A 17,077-nucleotide genomic window follows, 5' to 3' on the forward strand; every position below is an offset into this window, starting at 1 on the left:
AATTATAAGCAAGTACAAGGCAACGATGGCATGAATTTTCTTGACAATTCTTCTTGATTAGCCTCCTTGGCTTGTTTTTAAGAACAATTCAGTTAACGTAACGAGTGTCCAATTAGTACAAGGGTTCAAGTTTTAATTCGGAAAAATGTCTAAATGCAACGGCTGCGTTAGTACTAGTGTAAATTAGACATTATTTAGAGTCTGATAATGAAAATGTAAAAATTCTTTTTTTAAGAATGCATCATTTATTTAATCATCAAGAGGACACAGATTTTCGTACTCTGGCCCATAAATGTTCAACAACTCAATCTTCAATGACCACGTGTTCCATTTACAAAATGGATATGAGCTTAGCTCAGTGGCCACCGTCAAAGTTGGTAGGATGAGAGGTCAAGGGATCAAAATGTGACAAGCCACTTTTAAGTGGCTTTCAGACGAGTGTGTAGTGTACTCATCTGGATTGGTAAGTGGTTCAATCCTCTCCGATTTTTTCTCGACCTCTTTGGGTGTCGATAAAAAAAGAAGAAGAGTGGATAAGCTTTTTTTTTTGGGGATAAAAATAGTTTATTTAAAGAATGTATATAAACCGGGAAGAGGATGCCAAAACATGGTCGTCCTCCATGTGCATTGCACGTGATTTTGTGTGAGAATTTTTTTGTTTTGATGAATATTCGTGTGTTGGAATCCAAAAGAGACTAATAGAAAGGCTCTTCTTTTGTTGTCTTGGAAGTTGGAACGAAAAAGGTTTTGCATGTATGTATGAAAAGCATAAAAAAGCAAAGCATGCATCTGTTCGGACTCTCTGTCCAATGTGCCAAGTAACACGTTTCACCGCCTCCCCTCTCAGAAACTTTCTCAAAGTCTCTCACTTCTCAAATTTTTTCCCCTGCTCTTCGGTTGCCCACCAGAACAGAATAGAAAAAAGGCAGATGACTCCTTTGTCTCACCCATTTCTCCTCACTTCTTCGTTAATGGTCGATTCCTCTCAAGCTCTCTATTCAAATAATAGTAAAGAGGAAACAAAGATGAAGGGGGAAGATGTTTGATTCATCTCAGTCATCTGAATCATTTTTTTCCCCAAATGTAATCATGGTAAACTTTCACCCTTTTTGCCTATGTTTAATGTCCCTGTTTTCTTTCTTTTTTTTCGGTAACATTTTCCTTCTTTGTTTTGATTCAGTCTCTCCAAACGCAGGAGCAAGAACCATTGTCCCTCTACTAAGATGTGGAAAAATCTGATATAGGTACCCATAATATCTAGAATTTTTTCCCTTCATAAACAATTTTGTTGACAGATTTCATTTTTTGTGGGTTTTGTTGGAACTTTTTTTTCAGAAATATGTGCCCATTTATTGTTTATTTAAAGTTTGCGATTTAGGTTTGAGAATTTATTAAAAGGTAAGGTTTGTATGACCTCATTTCTTATTTTATTGCGCATATATTTTATCTATTTTTTTCTTTCTTCTACTTTCTCCTGAGCTTAGAGCATTTCAAACCATTAATGAAAAATTTTAGGAGGTCTAAAAGGAAAAAAGGGAAAAATTTGAAAGGTTCTTCTCACGTGAGTTGTTTACTATTTTTAATTTCCAATGGTAAAATTCAAGCTGAACAAATAATTTATTGTTTGACAAGTAAATATGAAATGCAAAATTTTTTCTTTCCATTATGCCCTAATTAGTTACTCTCTTGCAGTATGTTTTATATGTCCTTTCTTCCTAATATTTCTTTGGCACATAGCATCTCAGACCATTATTGACAAATTTTAGATAATTTCTTCTCACGTGAATTTCTACCCTATTCTTATATATCAATGGTGGAATTCAAGTTTAAAACGTAATACCTTAACCTTTCAACCAATATTTTTTCTTCAGCAAGAATAACATGCAAATGTCTCGCTGTTGGAGATCCTGTTTTCTTGGCACCTTTTTTTTCCTTTTAGATTTGTTATTAGTTTTTTTTTCCAGTGTTGTAGTTGCATGTTTGAAGATTTTGTCATGGATTACTAACATTCCTTAGTGGATGAATGGTAAGTTTTATGGAACTGAAAAGTACTTGTTATATATTTTCTTTTGATCGATAAAGAAAATAGTTAGCCATCTTTCTTTAAATTTGAGGGATTTCTAAGGCTGTAAATTTTGGCTCTTGTGCAATATAGCAGAAGGTTACTCTATTCCCTAAGTTTGTTCTTGAGCATGGTAAATGTTCAATGCATTTTGGTTGGCTTTGCTTTAGGTGGTTTTACTCCCTAGCTCTTTGGAATGATCAAGAACAAATGGTCGTTTTTGCAAGGGGGCGAGGACCTTTTTGCTTGCATGGTGCTAGATAATTATCCCATTTACCAAGCTTTTATTGTCTCCAAACGAGGCTAGAATCATTGGAGTTCATAGTCAGCTTTCCTAATACAACCTGAGAACCTATATTGTATCCTACCCTGTTTCTTTAGCAAATGCTCTCTCTACCTCTCTCTACATCAGAGACACACACTACATCCTGTTTTTTTTTTTTTTTTTTTATTTCCTTCTATAGTTTCCTTTTTTCTGTTTTTAAATAGACTAATAGGTCATCTGCATGGTTTTCTAAACACCATCAAATGTTCAAACATGTTAGAGATGCTACTTCGATTTTGTTGACTTGATATATGATGAATCAAGAAGCCAATTATATTTTAAGAGATGCTATGCACCTACTTAGATCAGAAGTTGTAGTGGTTTTACTGAAAAATGTTGTTCACATTTTGGTTGTTGATTATTATAGAAATTGACTACTGTCACATTGGCTAAGGCCCTAAGGATGACTTGAGACGTGGTGAAGAGGAGGATGATGATGATGTTGCTATTCAAGAAAAGGCAAGGCAGTGAGATGATTGGAAAAATGATAACCTACATCGAGTTGGCAATAAGAAGCTCAATTCTTATAGAGATTATTTTCATGTGGATGGTAATTCTTGTAATGTTAGTCTTGTATCTTAAAGATAAATAGATAATTTTAACTTCAGTAGCAGTGAAAGTCTAATTATCCATTTCTTAGCTTTTATCATACATTTGTTTTAGTAAATAATAATTCAAATACAACAAACTTATTTCTTTTCTGTGAATATCAAAATTGACCTGTGTCCAGCTATTATTCAATTGTGGACTAACCCTACTAAACATCCTATAACAAAAAATATTATTCTAATTTATGACTTAGTTTTTGTTAAAAGATTAACACATTAACACACTTAAAAAATATTATGCAATTTTTTTCATATATAATATTTATAACTATTAGCCAAAACTGGGTTGGGCATAATTATGATTTTCCACCATGCGCAAGCATGGTGAACATCTGCTAGTATGATTTAACTTTTTGACGGAACTAGAAAGTTACAAGCTGGGACTATATAGTTGGGAGTTGAGGACGGTGGACCATTTATCGTCCTTCTTGCTTCCCTTTTTTTTTTTTTTTTTTTTTTTTTGTCAAGACCTATTTTCTTGCTTCCCATTTGATGACCTATTAATGCACAAGACAAGAGTTTTGATTGTTTGATAATATCACCTTGGACTTTAAAAACGAGCTTAGAAGCAATCAATTTTATGGTTGTTTGAGCGTATTTAGATGCAGCACTTTTCAGTAAATATGTATGTGAAATTTATAAAAAGAAAAAAAAATGTGGAGGATCTTAGTTAGAATATTAAGAAACAAGTTTCAGAAAAGAGTCACCTTCCAATATAACATTTACGTCCAGCATCAAAAGGATTTGGCACATTAAACTTGATGCAGTCCCGTTTGGATTACTATTTCCCGAAATTTTTGTAAATAAATATACTATAACAATTTAATGCATGTGAAATAATTAAAAAGTGTACTCACGAAAGACGTAAAAATTTTTTGACACAAAACTATAATCCGAACACCAAATTTCTTGAGTTAAAAAAAAAAAAAATGCTGTAAATTGGATAGCCATAACTGATTATGCAACTGAAAATTTGGATTAGAATGCAAGTAAATTTGTGATTGACTTTGGTACAAGCCACTATTAAATGGCGGCATCCTTCCCAGATTGCGGTCCGTGACCATCTCATACACGTACTGGTTAAATTATGGTTAGAATTGCCTCAGCACAATAGCAAATTACACTACACCAACTGCATTCTGAATCATGACTCGGAAAGCAACATGTATTCAATGTATTGGGTTTCATCACCGTCCCATCAAGATGATCAAATAATTTTGGGCTATATTTGGTAACACATGCTCCAAAATTATATATACAAAAAGGAAAAAAGGTTTTATTTCATACTTTGATGCATGTACATTTGTTGTGCTATTGCATGCACGCAATGCGTTGCGTTGACATCCCACCAAACATGAAAAATTTTATCCTAAGTAACATACGAGCGACATCGAAACAAATAATTAAAGAATAACTCACTTTCTTGATGTTAGAAATTTTCATATTGATACCTATCGCATAGAAATGCTGTGATCGACAGAAATAAATTAAAGAATGACCGTCTCCTTGATTTTAGAAATTCCCGTGTTTATACCTTTGATATAGAAATGCCGTGATTAGTTGCTTTTTATAAGTGAATTCATCAAACAGGGGCAGAAACCATATACTGCTCGAGAAACACTTCTCCATTCTTGTTTGGTGGATTGTACAGCAAACAGGAAAAAACTTTCGAGCATTCCAAATTACAATTTCATGGATTAAACATATTTTATTCTCGTCTTGAAAAATGAAAAAACTGCGGGCCATTTCCCATTGAAACTGATACCAGGCACACGCAACTCCCTCTTGTTGCATGGTATGACTACTGGAGGACCAGAGGAAGTGCTGAGCATGAATGCAAATCTAGACTTCAATCGCTCTGATGTGTTAGACATCTGAACTGTAGAGGAGGAGAAGCCTTGCTTTCCATTGAGAGCTCGTGCAAAACCTGATCTTCCTTCGTTGTCCAACATCCTCACTATTGCCTTTCCAGGCCCCGTCTGCGACAGAAGTTAATATAATGACTTCATTGGATGACAGGAACTCAGAAAAGAAGAAAGAGAACATGTGTAAAAAGAACCAGGATAAGTTCTCCACAAGCAGATCCAAATTTGCTACCACATGCAAGTAAAAAGTACAAGATGGACAACAATGCATTAACAATTTTGTGAAGCAAATTGCCATGGCTGTGTCTAACTTGATTATCTTTCTTTAATCCTTGAAACTGAATTGATTGATTCTTGTCAACGTCGTCTTTTTCCCACCTGTGGGCGCTGATCAGCCCATAGTCAGGGTGTTGGACAATGTCAATGGACACGCGACTGGTTTTACTCCATGGAAGACAAGGCTTCTCCCCTGCTGCGCAAGCTTTTCATACATCCGGCATGTATGCCATATCAATGGCTGCTGAATCAATGAAACCAAGCCAAAAGAGGGAACTGCAGGTACCAAGTTTCAGTTTCAGTAAGAAGTCGCCCGTCTTGGTTTCATTTATCGGGAGAGGCTTATCTGCTTATTCAGGGAATCATGGCTTTTTGTCCTATAATTTACGAGCGTGCTTCTGACTACATGTTTGGCTTAGTAGCATACTTGTGCTTCTTTATTCCTTCAGCTAACAAGAACAGAAAAGCTGTAAAATCATGAGTTTCTATTTACTGAAAATCACCCGTATCATTTCTACTTGAGTTCTTTTATTTTTGCTCAAATTTTACTGTTCTTATCAGCTGCTTTGCGTCTTTATGTATTAGATCATGTCCTTGAATTTAGATTTCCTTCTTCTTTTTGCCTTCCGTATCTTCAATCAGGTAGAAATTTTGACTCGTCAAACTAGAACGTTGGGCATTTGCTCACTCTTTGTAGCGTCCGTTTTGCAGTGTGGCTGTGCCTTGGCGGTTGCATAAAGAGCACCTATCTTGTTCAGATAGTGAATTCATCTTGGCAAAGGTACGGGAAGTACCAACTGGGGTTGGGCCAAGTGGTAAGCAGCTTGGTTCCGCTTAAGCAGGTCTCGGGTTCGAAACCTGGCGTATGCAGCTACCCTTGTTGGGAGACTCACCCACCATAGCCAGGTGTGCGACCCGGATCGACCAACGAATTAGTCAAGGCAAAGCCCTGGATACCGTGGCAGGCAACCAAAAAAAAAAAAAAAAAGGTACGGGAAGTCAATCAAATACATTTGCCATTTTGTGTTTCCTGATCAAATTGGACTTGTAAACACACTTTTTTGTAGCTTTTTTCAACAAAAGCATCAAAGTAGTGGCAATTGCCCTCATATATCTACCTGTGCAGTTTCCTTGAGCTACAGGGGGAAGACCACAACTCACTCTACATATTCTAACTAGTTTCACCACAAACTTGGCCAAGCTGTGGCAAACTGGATTTCCAAAAGGAAAAGTGCTTTCTTTACATGTACATTAAGACTAAAGTAAAAAGTAAAAGATGCAAAGCTGATGATTTCAAAAGATCACAATGAAAAAACTATTCAGCCAACTTGTAACAATGCAATAAAGAAAAAAGAAAAGGTTTAATGTCACACGAGTCTATCTAAATGGAGTGCAACATGTGCAGTTAGCTAACAATACTTCAGATTCCAGTCGGTGTAATTGAAAACATGCACAGTAGTATACAAATTAGGCAAACACTTGGGTAGACCCAATCTATGTGAACCTAGTGGCTCAAAATTTGCTCCTCACCAATTCAAGTATTGAAGACGTGGCAAAATTTGAGCCACTAGGTCTACAAGACCAGGTCTACCCAAGTTTTTGCCTACAAAAGCTAAGAACCTGCAACAATCAAACGGTTTGTTTGGACAGTGACCATCCAATGTCATACATCCAAAGCAAACAAAGGCATATTGTGCACAATGCAGGTTTTCCAATACCGTTATTTTAATTACTAAGCAAAAGCTCTGTTGGTAGATACATCAGGCATGCATGATGCTTACCACTGTGTTATATAGGCAGTGTGGCTGTATGAATTTCGGCAAGTTGCCCAATGGTTCTTCAACTCCCAAATCTCAACGAAGGGTAGATTTACATTATAAGGCAACGATTTTTTTTTTTTGGGTTGGGGGGGGGGGGTGGTGTGTGTGTGTGAGAGAGAGAGAGAGAGAGATGAGCAAAGGATCATGCTTAACTCTAAATAATGAATTTGCAACTATTGAATTAATCTATGAGATGCCTGCTGCCCACCATTCTGATGATCTGGAAACGGAAATCAGAAGATAAATTTTGTCGCATGAGGCAAGAAATATTGAGACACGTCAATACTAACAGTTGAAAGGTCCAAGAAAGTGAGAAGAAATTGAAAAATAAATGTGTGACTGTGAACTAACAATTGGGTTTTCCATCTGAGTCAACTTGCCATTGTACTTGTGTAATACTAGAACGCAAAGGAACTCACAGATCTAATATTCTGAAATGAGAATTTAGATGGTCATGCAGATATTCCTCAAGTTCCACCAGCTAACTACTAGTGATAAGCCAAAAGTAATTGCCACATATTTACAAGCTACGTACTCCTGACTTTTGCAAACCTGCAGATAGACTAAATCCCTAAGTTGTGTAGCGCATCCTTGATTCATCCTACCGACCAAAAATCTTCGAACTTTACACCTGAAATGACATATTCAGAAGAGATGAGTTGACATCAAGCGAAACAATGTGACATATGCTAATAAGCAAGTTTATATCCTCCCTGTACATCATGTTTGGTGACAAACAACTCAATGCAATGACAGCAATTTTCAAACAACAATCTGCATCCAGCAATAAATAACAGTAACAGTACGTATTACAACTGAGACAAAGTAAGTTCAACAAAAGAGTATCCAGTGAAAGAAGTACAGTGGCAGCATAATCCATGATATGGGAAAACTATTTTGCCATTGCCATGCCAAATGTGGCAGCGACAATCTTTTCTTAGTTCCAATCCCTTGTATGAGAAAAGGTAAAATCCAGAACACCAAAATATCAATAGCAGCTCCAGATACAAGCATTCGAAGTAAAAACGAAGATTCTTCAAATATTTCAAATCCTTCGGTTCTTAACACTTTCCGTTGCCTCTTCTTCCTTTGCTTATTGTTTTCAGCAACCAATACCTTTAGGTGCAGCAACCAGAACCAGTAGCTTTTTTACCAACCAAAACTACAGCCTAATTTCTTTTGATGAGTAGGTATCAGTTTTGAGATCCAAAATTGCACAGAAATGACTGAAAGACGCCAAAATTGGCATGCATATGAAAAAAAAAAAATTTACCTCAACAAAGTTCAGCAAACACTGGAACTTGTTTCACAAAACTAAATATAGTTAGCAACAAAGCAGGAAGCTATTTGGGCATATACCTGGAATGCAAGTGCCAAATTGAAATTGAGATATAAATGAGTTTCCTGGATTCCTAGGAAAACCTAGAAACTATTAGACCTGTAAAAGCTCGGCACCACCATATCCCTACCAGCTACAATGACCAGTGACCAAATCCTTGTCACCCTGCCTAGTTTCTTTACAAACTCTACAGAGAATTTATCATTTCAATCCTTAGAACTTCCTCTGATGACAACACTACTAATTAAGGGAGATCAAACAATATCCAGAAGGTCTCAAGGTGTTAGACTCTATTCATGGCACACAATGTCATCGTTATTTTTGTCCCATGCACGGAATTTGACAACACTGCTCTTAAAAAACTTATGGACCAACCAACTGCTGAATTAACTTCAGAAGCTTCAAACATTCTGAATTTGATGTAAAAATAGCTTCTAGATTACACATATCTGCCCCAAAAATTTGCAACTAGGTACCCTAATTAAAATGAAACAATGCCCTACATGTGAAACAAGTCCTAGCTGGACATCACACGACTTGCATGATAACTACAAGCAACAATTTCTAGACAATAGTATATCGGGGAAGAAGCGAGAATATATAAACAGGCTACTAGCTGCACAAAGCCAAGATGCAATGAACAGGAGAATCCAACATTCATGCATGCTAAAGCTCTGCCATAAGCACTAAGATTAAAAAAGAAAAGCCCAAGATTCGAACTTACCAACTTAAGAGCAGGGAGAATCATAAGCATTTAAGCCCCCTCTTGACTAATAATACAAAGGCGGACAACCATTTTGTTGAAACTTTCTGCATGTTCTGTTCTGCTTGGGCAATTTTGTGCTGCCTCACCTCCCACGGTTTGGCTAAACCAAATGACAAGCTGGCCTTTGTTGAGCATGTGTGAAAGTGCTGAATGTTTGAGGAGAAAGCAGAGGGACGCCAACGGTTTTGAGCAAAAATAAACCTTTGCAGGTGATTGTTCAACCCAAGCATTGACTTTCACCCAAACAAACGAATTTATGGGTCAGGGTTTTTTTATTTTTGGATGGGGGGAGACACAGCAGATTTTATCAGTCAGTCCCACGCAACTATGAAATTAAATTTGAAAACAAGCAAAATAATTCTAAACGTTCAATCAATAACATATGTAGAAGAAAAGGACAATAGCATAAAAAGGCCATGAAACACAAAATAAAGAAACTGTCCCTAAGGGTTTGCAATAAATCACGGGATGCGTATGACTTGAACACCTATCTACTTCAGTTCAATATAATAACTTCCACACATGGTAAGATAAGCACTTCAAATGGTAAAATATGGTTATCTGACGCACGGAAAATTCTCAAGTTTACTCTTACATAGGTATCAGGAGAACCACCTAGTTGTGAATAAGGTGGCATGGTGCAATTTATTTTAGAAACACCCTCTGTTCTCTCTACTGCATCAAAGAAAAGCATAACCAGCCAGAACAATTTCTCAATTACTTTTAGTTTAATGAAATGGAAACTAAGCACCAAAGCATTTAAGAACTAAGCACCATGGTTATCCTTTGAAACTTGAACAGGATGGTCTTGTTGATCCAAGAGCACCTTGTCTGATGCACTGCAAATACAAAAGCCACAACAAAAGATCAAAAGTTAGGCATGATATAGCATCACTTTCATACTGCTCTGCTTAATTTGTACAGCAAGCTTTAGTAAAATTTCTTGACCTATTCCAGGAAGGACATTTCCCTGATTTAGGAAGGCTAAAAAGGACTGATACAGATCCAATCTATCTTGTTTGTCTCGATATAAGTAAATCATTTGAATTTCTATACATTTTAGTTGAATACTCCTCTATTAATCCTGAACCACGAAATTCTTGCATAGATGATGCATTTATGCATATAATCATAATGCCCATAGTTGAAGAATCTCTAACCTGTGTGCTGTACTGCTAAGGTTGATGTCTTCAGACTTCAACTTGTAACCTGCATCAGCAAACAGCCTCTCCATGTCTTGGACTACTTGTTCCTCAACCACCTGAGAGAATACTCCACAGGTTAGTGTTCCACAATTCAGTATAAGAATTTTCACAGAGAAAAGCAACAAAAAGTGACTTCTCTGCTGATAAATGACAATTACAAGGAATGAATGGAGCACATTTCACATGGTGCATCCGGCTGTAACTCCCCAAGTTACCAGAACTTCAAAATTGCCAGAATGCATCTATTATAGACTAAAATCTGACTTTTGACAGTGATCATATCACAACAACAAACTATAGCAACTTACGCCATCAGGCCTTGATTGAAGGTACACCTCAATAGCAGCACCTGCCCCTCTCAAACACATCAAGCAATGGTAGTGTAGGTAGCATTGCCTGCTCCCTTTCCTCACACAAGTCGTCTAATCTTACCAACTCTGGATCTTTTCGGCCCATTAAACAGAATCCTAAATCGAGCAACCCTGCCAATTCTCTCCTGACAAATTGACGAAAGGTGATTGCAGTTTCTGAGCTTGAATGATTTTCAAACCCATAAGCACATACAGGACCCAAAGACTTCTCTCTTGCCACCATCAATAGAATGGCCAGTTCGATAATTTTACCCTTCATTGCAAAATAGCAAGCAGCTTCACTGATATCTTTTTGGTTCAACTCAAGCAAGCGAGCAGTTTCCAGCACTTGTTTCTGTCATGAAGGCAATTTACCTCACATAAATACCTAGCACAAGAATACAATAGCAATTTATCCAAGAACAGCCAAAAACGAACCATTTCAGGGAGGCAAAGCATGATAATCAACTTGAATATAGATTGCTGTGGGGTCCACTGTCGCAATCTTTTATATGTACTACACAGAAACAAAAAGAAAAACTCAAATGTAAACAATGGAAGAAGAAGAAACAAGAACACGAAAAGACAAAATGGTGACATGACAAAACATTAAGGGTCTCTAAGCTAGCAACATTGAAGACCCAGGGAGAAACAATATCACCGCGCACCTTAGTTTTTCAAGTGCTGTAATTAGAGGTGTCATCTTTAGGAGCTCCAAGTCAAATGTATTCCCTCTGAAGTCAGTCTGCATGTCATATACAAGACATCAATTAAACAATGAAGGAGGAAGCTCCTTCAAGACCAGGCAAGCCAAAAAAGGTTTGCGATATCTGCTACAAAACTACTTCAAAAATCTTTAGAAATGTCAGTTTCTTCTTAAATACTTAGATGAGAAAGCAATAAAGGACTGCATCCTGATCAAGGTGACAGTCTCTACTCACACATTCATTATGACTAATAAAACACACCAGGAGCTCCTTTCCTTCTTTTTCCATGGACAAGGACAGCATAGTTGTCAATAACCTTCTCCAATGGCTAAAAGTGCATGAAGCACATATTTAAGCTACAAGTGAAGCGAAGTGCAAGTCTAGTGCTTTTTCTTGTCTGAAGTGGGTCCAGGGCAAATACAAGGCATGGTTCCTCAAGTTCTTCCTTTTATTTGGTTTTGCATTTTTTACAAAAATATTGGATCTCTTCTTCTCTTGTCTAAACCCTTGATAAAAGAGTAGGTTAACATATGTGTGATTGCATAATTATAGGATTCACAGATGAAAAAATTACTATATACATAAGAGCACTGACTTTCAATAAAGCATAATTTAGCATTGTGCTTAAGCACCGGAATGAATTGTTCAAAGATGTACCAGGAAGGACCCTGACAGTTCTACTTAGCTGATTGCTTTAACCAAAGATCCCCTACTTCCATTTGTCTCATATTTGACAACATAACATATTGCTCTCAAAAAGATTAAAGAATAATGAACAATTTTATGTCTAGGAAATTATTTACCTTGAGACTCAAAGTGCCACTGCAGGAAAAGAAACATTTTAAAAATTTCTAAATGACAGTTCCAAATGTTGCTACTAGCAGGCCCTAAATTTTGGTAGAATTAACAAGAATTTTATATTTTCTGACAGAAGTACCTACATACCATCAATATCAATGAAGTTATTGCTTATAACATGAAAAACATAGTGATCTACAATGACAGTTCTCTTTCCCTTTACTTAATGAGATTGCAATCTAGACGCCTTTAAGCTTCTCCAATTACTTCTTTCTTGAAGAAGCATGAATAAGTATTTGGATCATGGCCATGACTGAGTCACTTACAAGATATGACACCGATAAACTTAACTATTATGCTGATGAGGAAGAAAATAAAGAGGCAAGGACAACAAGATCTAAACTTTCCAACTTCAAACTTCTCTTACATCAGTGCGAGTAGAGGTGTCCTCCTTTGGGAACAATGGATTAAGAGGAGTCTCTCCTCTGGATTCAATTCCTGAAATGAATTAAGGATCAATTAGCAATCACACAAGTCAACAACATCTCTGTGGATTAGAGTCCCTTCATAATCTTTTTTAAACAAAAATAGACCAGGATGATGTGTCTGAATAAGCAAATAAATACATTACCCAGGTTGTCCTTTTTTTCTTCAATCGATTCAGTTTGTTCTTCCAAGATAGCATCCTTAGCACTATACCAAATAGAGATTCCACATGTCAATAGTGATGAGCATTGAATTGCTTTAATCTCTTCCCTTCCCCCACCCCTTGAAAAAAGGAGGAAACAAAAGAAAAGAATCCAAGGTGCTAGCTGGTCAGTAGTAAAACGAGCACTCCTTGGAATTATTCCTTTGTCCTTGACTACACCTTCTAAATTTTACTATTTGATTTGTATAATTCTAATTTCATCTATTAGGCAGTTCTGTTGCACATGTATACATTTGATAAAATAAGACACATGAGTGCAGGAATGACAAACCTTTTCATAGTGACTAATCTATTTCCTTGAGAGTTTGGTCTGAAACCTGCTTCTCTAAATAGCCTTGTAACATCTTCGGCAACCTGTTCATCTTGGATCTGCAAGAAAACTACAAGTTTGGTGTTGCAGATTCAAGTTGGTATAATAGTTAACAGAAAATGTTATGTATAAGCATGTCCACCAGGCAATAAACAAAACTGCAACTCAAAAGAAGAAAGCTCACATCCACAACAATGTGCTATCATGGCCCTGTTAACATGTTAATCCCTGAATGAACCAATTAATACAAAGCATCCCACCATAACAAACTTAACCTCAATTCCCAGTTCGGTAAAAAAAGAATGCGCAACAAAATTCATCACAACTTACATTTACGTCCCTCGATTGAACATATTTTCCAATAGCATCACCGGCCTTTTCAAACACTTCAAGCAAAGGTAGAGTAGATAGCATCGCTGACTTCCTTTCCTTGGACAACTCATACAACTTTTTCTCTTCCTCTCCTTTTCTGTACATTAAGTAGTGTTCTAGATCCAATAATGCAGCCATTTCGCTTCTGATAAAATGGCGTAATGGAACTTGTACTTTTGAACCATCCACACATAGACATGAGACGGGGCCCATAACCTTTTCCCAATTGGCCATCAATAGGATGGCCAGTTCAATAAGTGCACCCTTCAGGACATAATAGCAGACAATCTCATCAAGCAATTCTGTGTGAGCCACAAGCAGCCTGACAGTCTCAAGTTGATCTTGCTGTAACAAGGCATTATTGCGTATGCATTAGTCACACTTCAAACATGAGAAACACATTTCAACAATCTACAGATACAAATTAGACAAAGCTACTGCAAAGAACCAAACCAATCTGGGGAAGCAAAGCATGATGATCAGGTCGAAGACTGATTCTTTTGTATTTGGCTTCCATTCCGTCAGAGTGTTGTCACAACTAGAGAAATCCCACAGAAGGGCAAGTCAAACATTAGTAAACAGAACAAGAACCAAGAGATAGAGAGGAATATGCTTTCAACGAAGTTGTGCAGGCTCAAGAAGCAGATGATGAAATGTAAATGGTACCTTAACGTTTCAAGTGCTATCTGGACAGGAAGCAGTTCCCTTTTATCCGAATCAATAGCATGAAGTCTACGATTAGCTTCAGCTCCATGCCGAAGAAACAACTTAACTAAGGAAGAAGACAATGAGCAGGCAGCTTCATGAAGAGGGAAAATACCATCCCTTTTTGCAACATTAAGGTCAATGACCAAACCATCATTTCTTTCCAGCAATAATGCACCACACCGTGCAGCACGATGATAACAAATCCAGTGCAACAGCTCAAATGGGCAGAATTCAGATTCACCAAACTGTAGTTTCACAATGTATCCAAAATATTGAACTATGACTGCACCCTCTAAAGCAGATTGAAATTCATCTCCATCATCGCGTGCAATTATTTCGTAAATGCGCTGATCTTCGTCTGAAAAAGCGTTTTGCTGCACTTCCTACCATTGTTTCAGAAAGAAAATAAAAATTTAAACTTGATAGTTGTCGTGATAAAATCTCTCCAAGATAACAAAGAAACCACTCTATCATACAAAATTCCACGAGGACAGTGGAAAAACAAAGAATCTGCATATGCATACCTTTTCCATTCTCGTTTCAGACAGAATCTCTGTGCAGCAGATATAAACCCTGTGGAGTTTGAAAATCAAATAACTTGCTTAACAACAAATTAAACCACTCCTACTAAATGCATGGTTCAAAGCACGAAAAATACACCTAAAAAACAATAAAAATGTAATCTCCATACCAATCTTTAGCCAAATTTGTCTCCTCAAAAGCCCTTAAAAGAACAGCGAGCTGGTGGACAAGAAGAGAAGGGGACTGACGCTTGCACGAGCAAGAAGAAGGTGAAGGGGGACGGACCTTGGGACTTGGTTTTGTGTTCTTGACGAGGTGGCCGTTGGGTTGGATTGGATTTGGCATTGGGTTGGCGGACTGGACTTGTTTTGCGAACGTTGGCTAAGAAGGCTTGTTGGGCGGGGTGAACAACACAGGCCCGTGTTTGGATTAGCTGTTTTTTTTAGAACGTTTTTAAAAAATCTTACTATAGTAGTGTATATAAAAACATTTTACTATAAAATGATGGCCTCAATTTGAGTTGCTTTATAATTTGAAAAGTCTAGTTATAGAAAATAATTTTAGAAAATACTTAGCAAAGTTATTATTTGATAGATTATGAATTTTAACTTTTTCTAGTATAAAAATTATTATCTAAAAACAAAAGCAAATAATCAACTCAGAAGAAGCTTTGATATGTATTGGATCTTTTTTTTTTTTTTCCTGATTTTGGGTAGATCTGCAACTAAATGCATAAAAATACTCCAATATACTAGGCGAAATATTTCATATTATTGGATTTTTATAGATTCAAAAATTTGTAATGGTGTTGAAAATATCATCATAAAATTTATTCTTTAGTTTTTAAATAAATTTGTTCTTGTTAAAAAGAATAATTGCAAATTTGTCACTTTGAGAATCCATTTGCAATTAGGATCTTAATTGCTTGAAGTAAAAGTTGCTATCTTATCACAAAACCCATGAGTTTTGAAGGCCGAAGTAATATTTTACCCGAACAATGTGGTTGCATAAGACTTTTGTATGCATTGCAGTTTAAAAAGCAGTCAACTACTGTCATAGTGCACCATGTTTATAATTGGATTATTCATTCGCTAATACGGTCATCATGGTGTATGTACTATCAATGAAAGAAATATTCCTTCAATATTGAAAAAGTAACAAAAATTCGTGAAATTCATGAAGAAAGAATGAAGGCTAGAGTTGTTATTGAGTGAAATATTGAAGCCTACTAAAGTTACTTGAGTTTGAGTCGAGAGTTCAATCAAGATCTAAAACTAGTCTTTTGATAAATTTATAAATCTCTTACCTATAAAAGAAATTTTGCAATAAATGGTTATAAAATAATAATATAAATGTGCCATTCATAAGGTTCAACAAGTACTTTGACTTTTTGATTTTTTCTATTAATACTCAACTCTATGAGTAGTAGTTCAAGTGGATTGAATTTAACCTTCAACCTCTAGTTGTTTCAAGTTCGATTAAAAATTACACCCCCACCGAGAGCATATCTTAGTATGTATTTTGATTGATAATAAAAAAAATAGTAAAGTCTTCAAGATATTGCAACATAGGGGGTGTTTGGAACCCAAGTTTTTGAGCAAGTTTGTTTGCTACTAGTTTTTATACAACTTTTACTACAGGAACCCAAAAAACTTCCAAAAAAAACTCACGTGTCCCTTGTTAAACTTTTAGCAAAACAACGTCGTTTTGCCGCATCTTGTTTTGAAACTCCAAAACACTTTGCCAGACAGAAGCGGTGCCCTGTACACTTGGACTGTTCGTCGTTTTTGAGCTCACAGAAGCGGTGCCCTAGACAGCGCCGGGGAGGGGGATTTTTCCACGCACCAGATTGCAGGAAGGGGGAGGAGAGGGGAAGGCTGAAAATTGCAAGAAAAAAAATTTTTGACTGGCTTGTGGAGGAGGTGCGCCTTGACTGCCGGGCGAGGGAAGAGGAAGGGGGAAGGGCTAGGGGGAGAAGAAGGGGAAAGGAAGGAGAGGGGTGGCGGGAGGTGGCATTGGAGGAGGTGCTGGTGAAGGAGCCGATGGTGGTGTTGGAGTTGGAGGAGGTGCAGATAGTGGTGGTGGTGGTGGTGCTGGTGGTGGCGTTGGAGGAGGTGCTGGTGGAGGAGTAGGTGGTGGTGCAGGAGGTGGGGCTGATGGTGGAGTTGGAGGTGGAGCAGGCGGGAGAGTAGGAGGAGGGGCTGGTGGAGGCATTGGTGGTGGTGCCGGAGGTGGAGCAGGTGGAGGCGTGGGAGGAGGGGCTGGAGGAGGCTTTGGCGGAGGTGCTGGAGGTGGGGCCGGTGGCGGAGTTGGGGGTGGAGCAGGCTGTTGGGCT

At 37.3% G+C, this 17,077-nt stretch overlaps 1 protein-coding gene and 1 long non-coding RNA gene across 4 annotated transcripts; one reads left to right on the forward strand and one right to left on the reverse strand.

Moving 5' to 3' along the window:
- The first annotated feature begins 641 nt into the window (after positions 1 to 641).
- Positions 642 to 3,019, forward strand: LOC113742068 (uncharacterized). The gene is made up of 3 exons (XR_003460790.2): positions 642 to 1,092; positions 1,181 to 1,244; positions 2,755 to 3,019. It is a non-coding gene; the product is annotated as an uncharacterized lncRNA (long non-coding RNA).
- Positions 3,020 to 7,276: 4,257 nt separating this feature from the next.
- Positions 7,277 to 15,102, reverse strand: LOC113742489 (uncharacterized). Of its 3 annotated transcripts, XM_072047332.1 has the most exons (15): positions 14,912 to 15,102; positions 14,745 to 14,793; positions 14,179 to 14,603; positions 13,966 to 14,050; positions 13,471 to 13,857; positions 13,102 to 13,199; positions 12,753 to 12,814; positions 12,549 to 12,619; positions 11,285 to 11,361; positions 11,055 to 11,133; positions 10,575 to 10,971; positions 10,222 to 10,322; positions 9,836 to 9,900; positions 9,657 to 9,736; positions 9,055 to 9,294 (listed from the first exon to the last, which is right to left on the reverse strand). In XM_072047332.1, exons 1-11 carry the CDS (start codon positions 15,085 to 15,087, stop codon positions 10,603 to 10,605), a joined length of 1,878 nt encoding a protein of 625 aa, XP_071903433.1. In that variant the 5' UTR covers positions 15,088 to 15,102; the 3' UTR covers positions 9,055 to 9,294; positions 9,657 to 9,736; positions 9,836 to 9,900; positions 10,222 to 10,322; positions 10,575 to 10,602. The 3 variants fall into 3 exon arrangements, with proteins under 3 accessions (XP_027126122.1, XP_071903433.1, XP_071903434.1); XM_027270321.2 differs by adding an exon at positions 7,277 to 7,587 and having other exon boundaries at positions 9,020 to 9,900; XM_072047333.1 differs by lacking the exon at positions 9,657 to 9,736.
- Between the last annotated feature and the right edge of the window lie 1,975 nt (positions 15,103 to 17,077).

This window comes from Coffea arabica, chromosome 4e (assembly GCF_036785885.1).
Source record: "Coffea arabica cultivar ET-39 chromosome 4e, Coffea Arabica ET-39 HiFi, whole genome shotgun sequence".
NCBI lineage: Eukaryota > Viridiplantae > Streptophyta > Magnoliopsida > Gentianales > Rubiaceae > Coffea > Coffea arabica.

What these genes read in the sequence shown, in the direction of transcription:
- LOC113742489 (XM_027270321.2), bottom strand. Translation starts at nt 15,087, where the DNA reads ATGCCAAATCCAATCCAACCCAACGGCCACCTCGTCAAGAACACAAAA. An exon ending in CTGAAACGAGAATGGAAAAG is followed by an intron (nt 14,604 to 14,744) that starts GTATGCATATGC and finishes AAACAATGGTAG; the next exon opens with GAAGTGCAGCAAAACGCTTT. An exon ending in ATAGCACTTGAAACGTTAAG is followed by an intron (nt 14,051 to 14,178) that starts GTACCATTTACA and finishes GGATTTCTCTAG; the next exon opens with TTGTGACAACACTCTGACGG.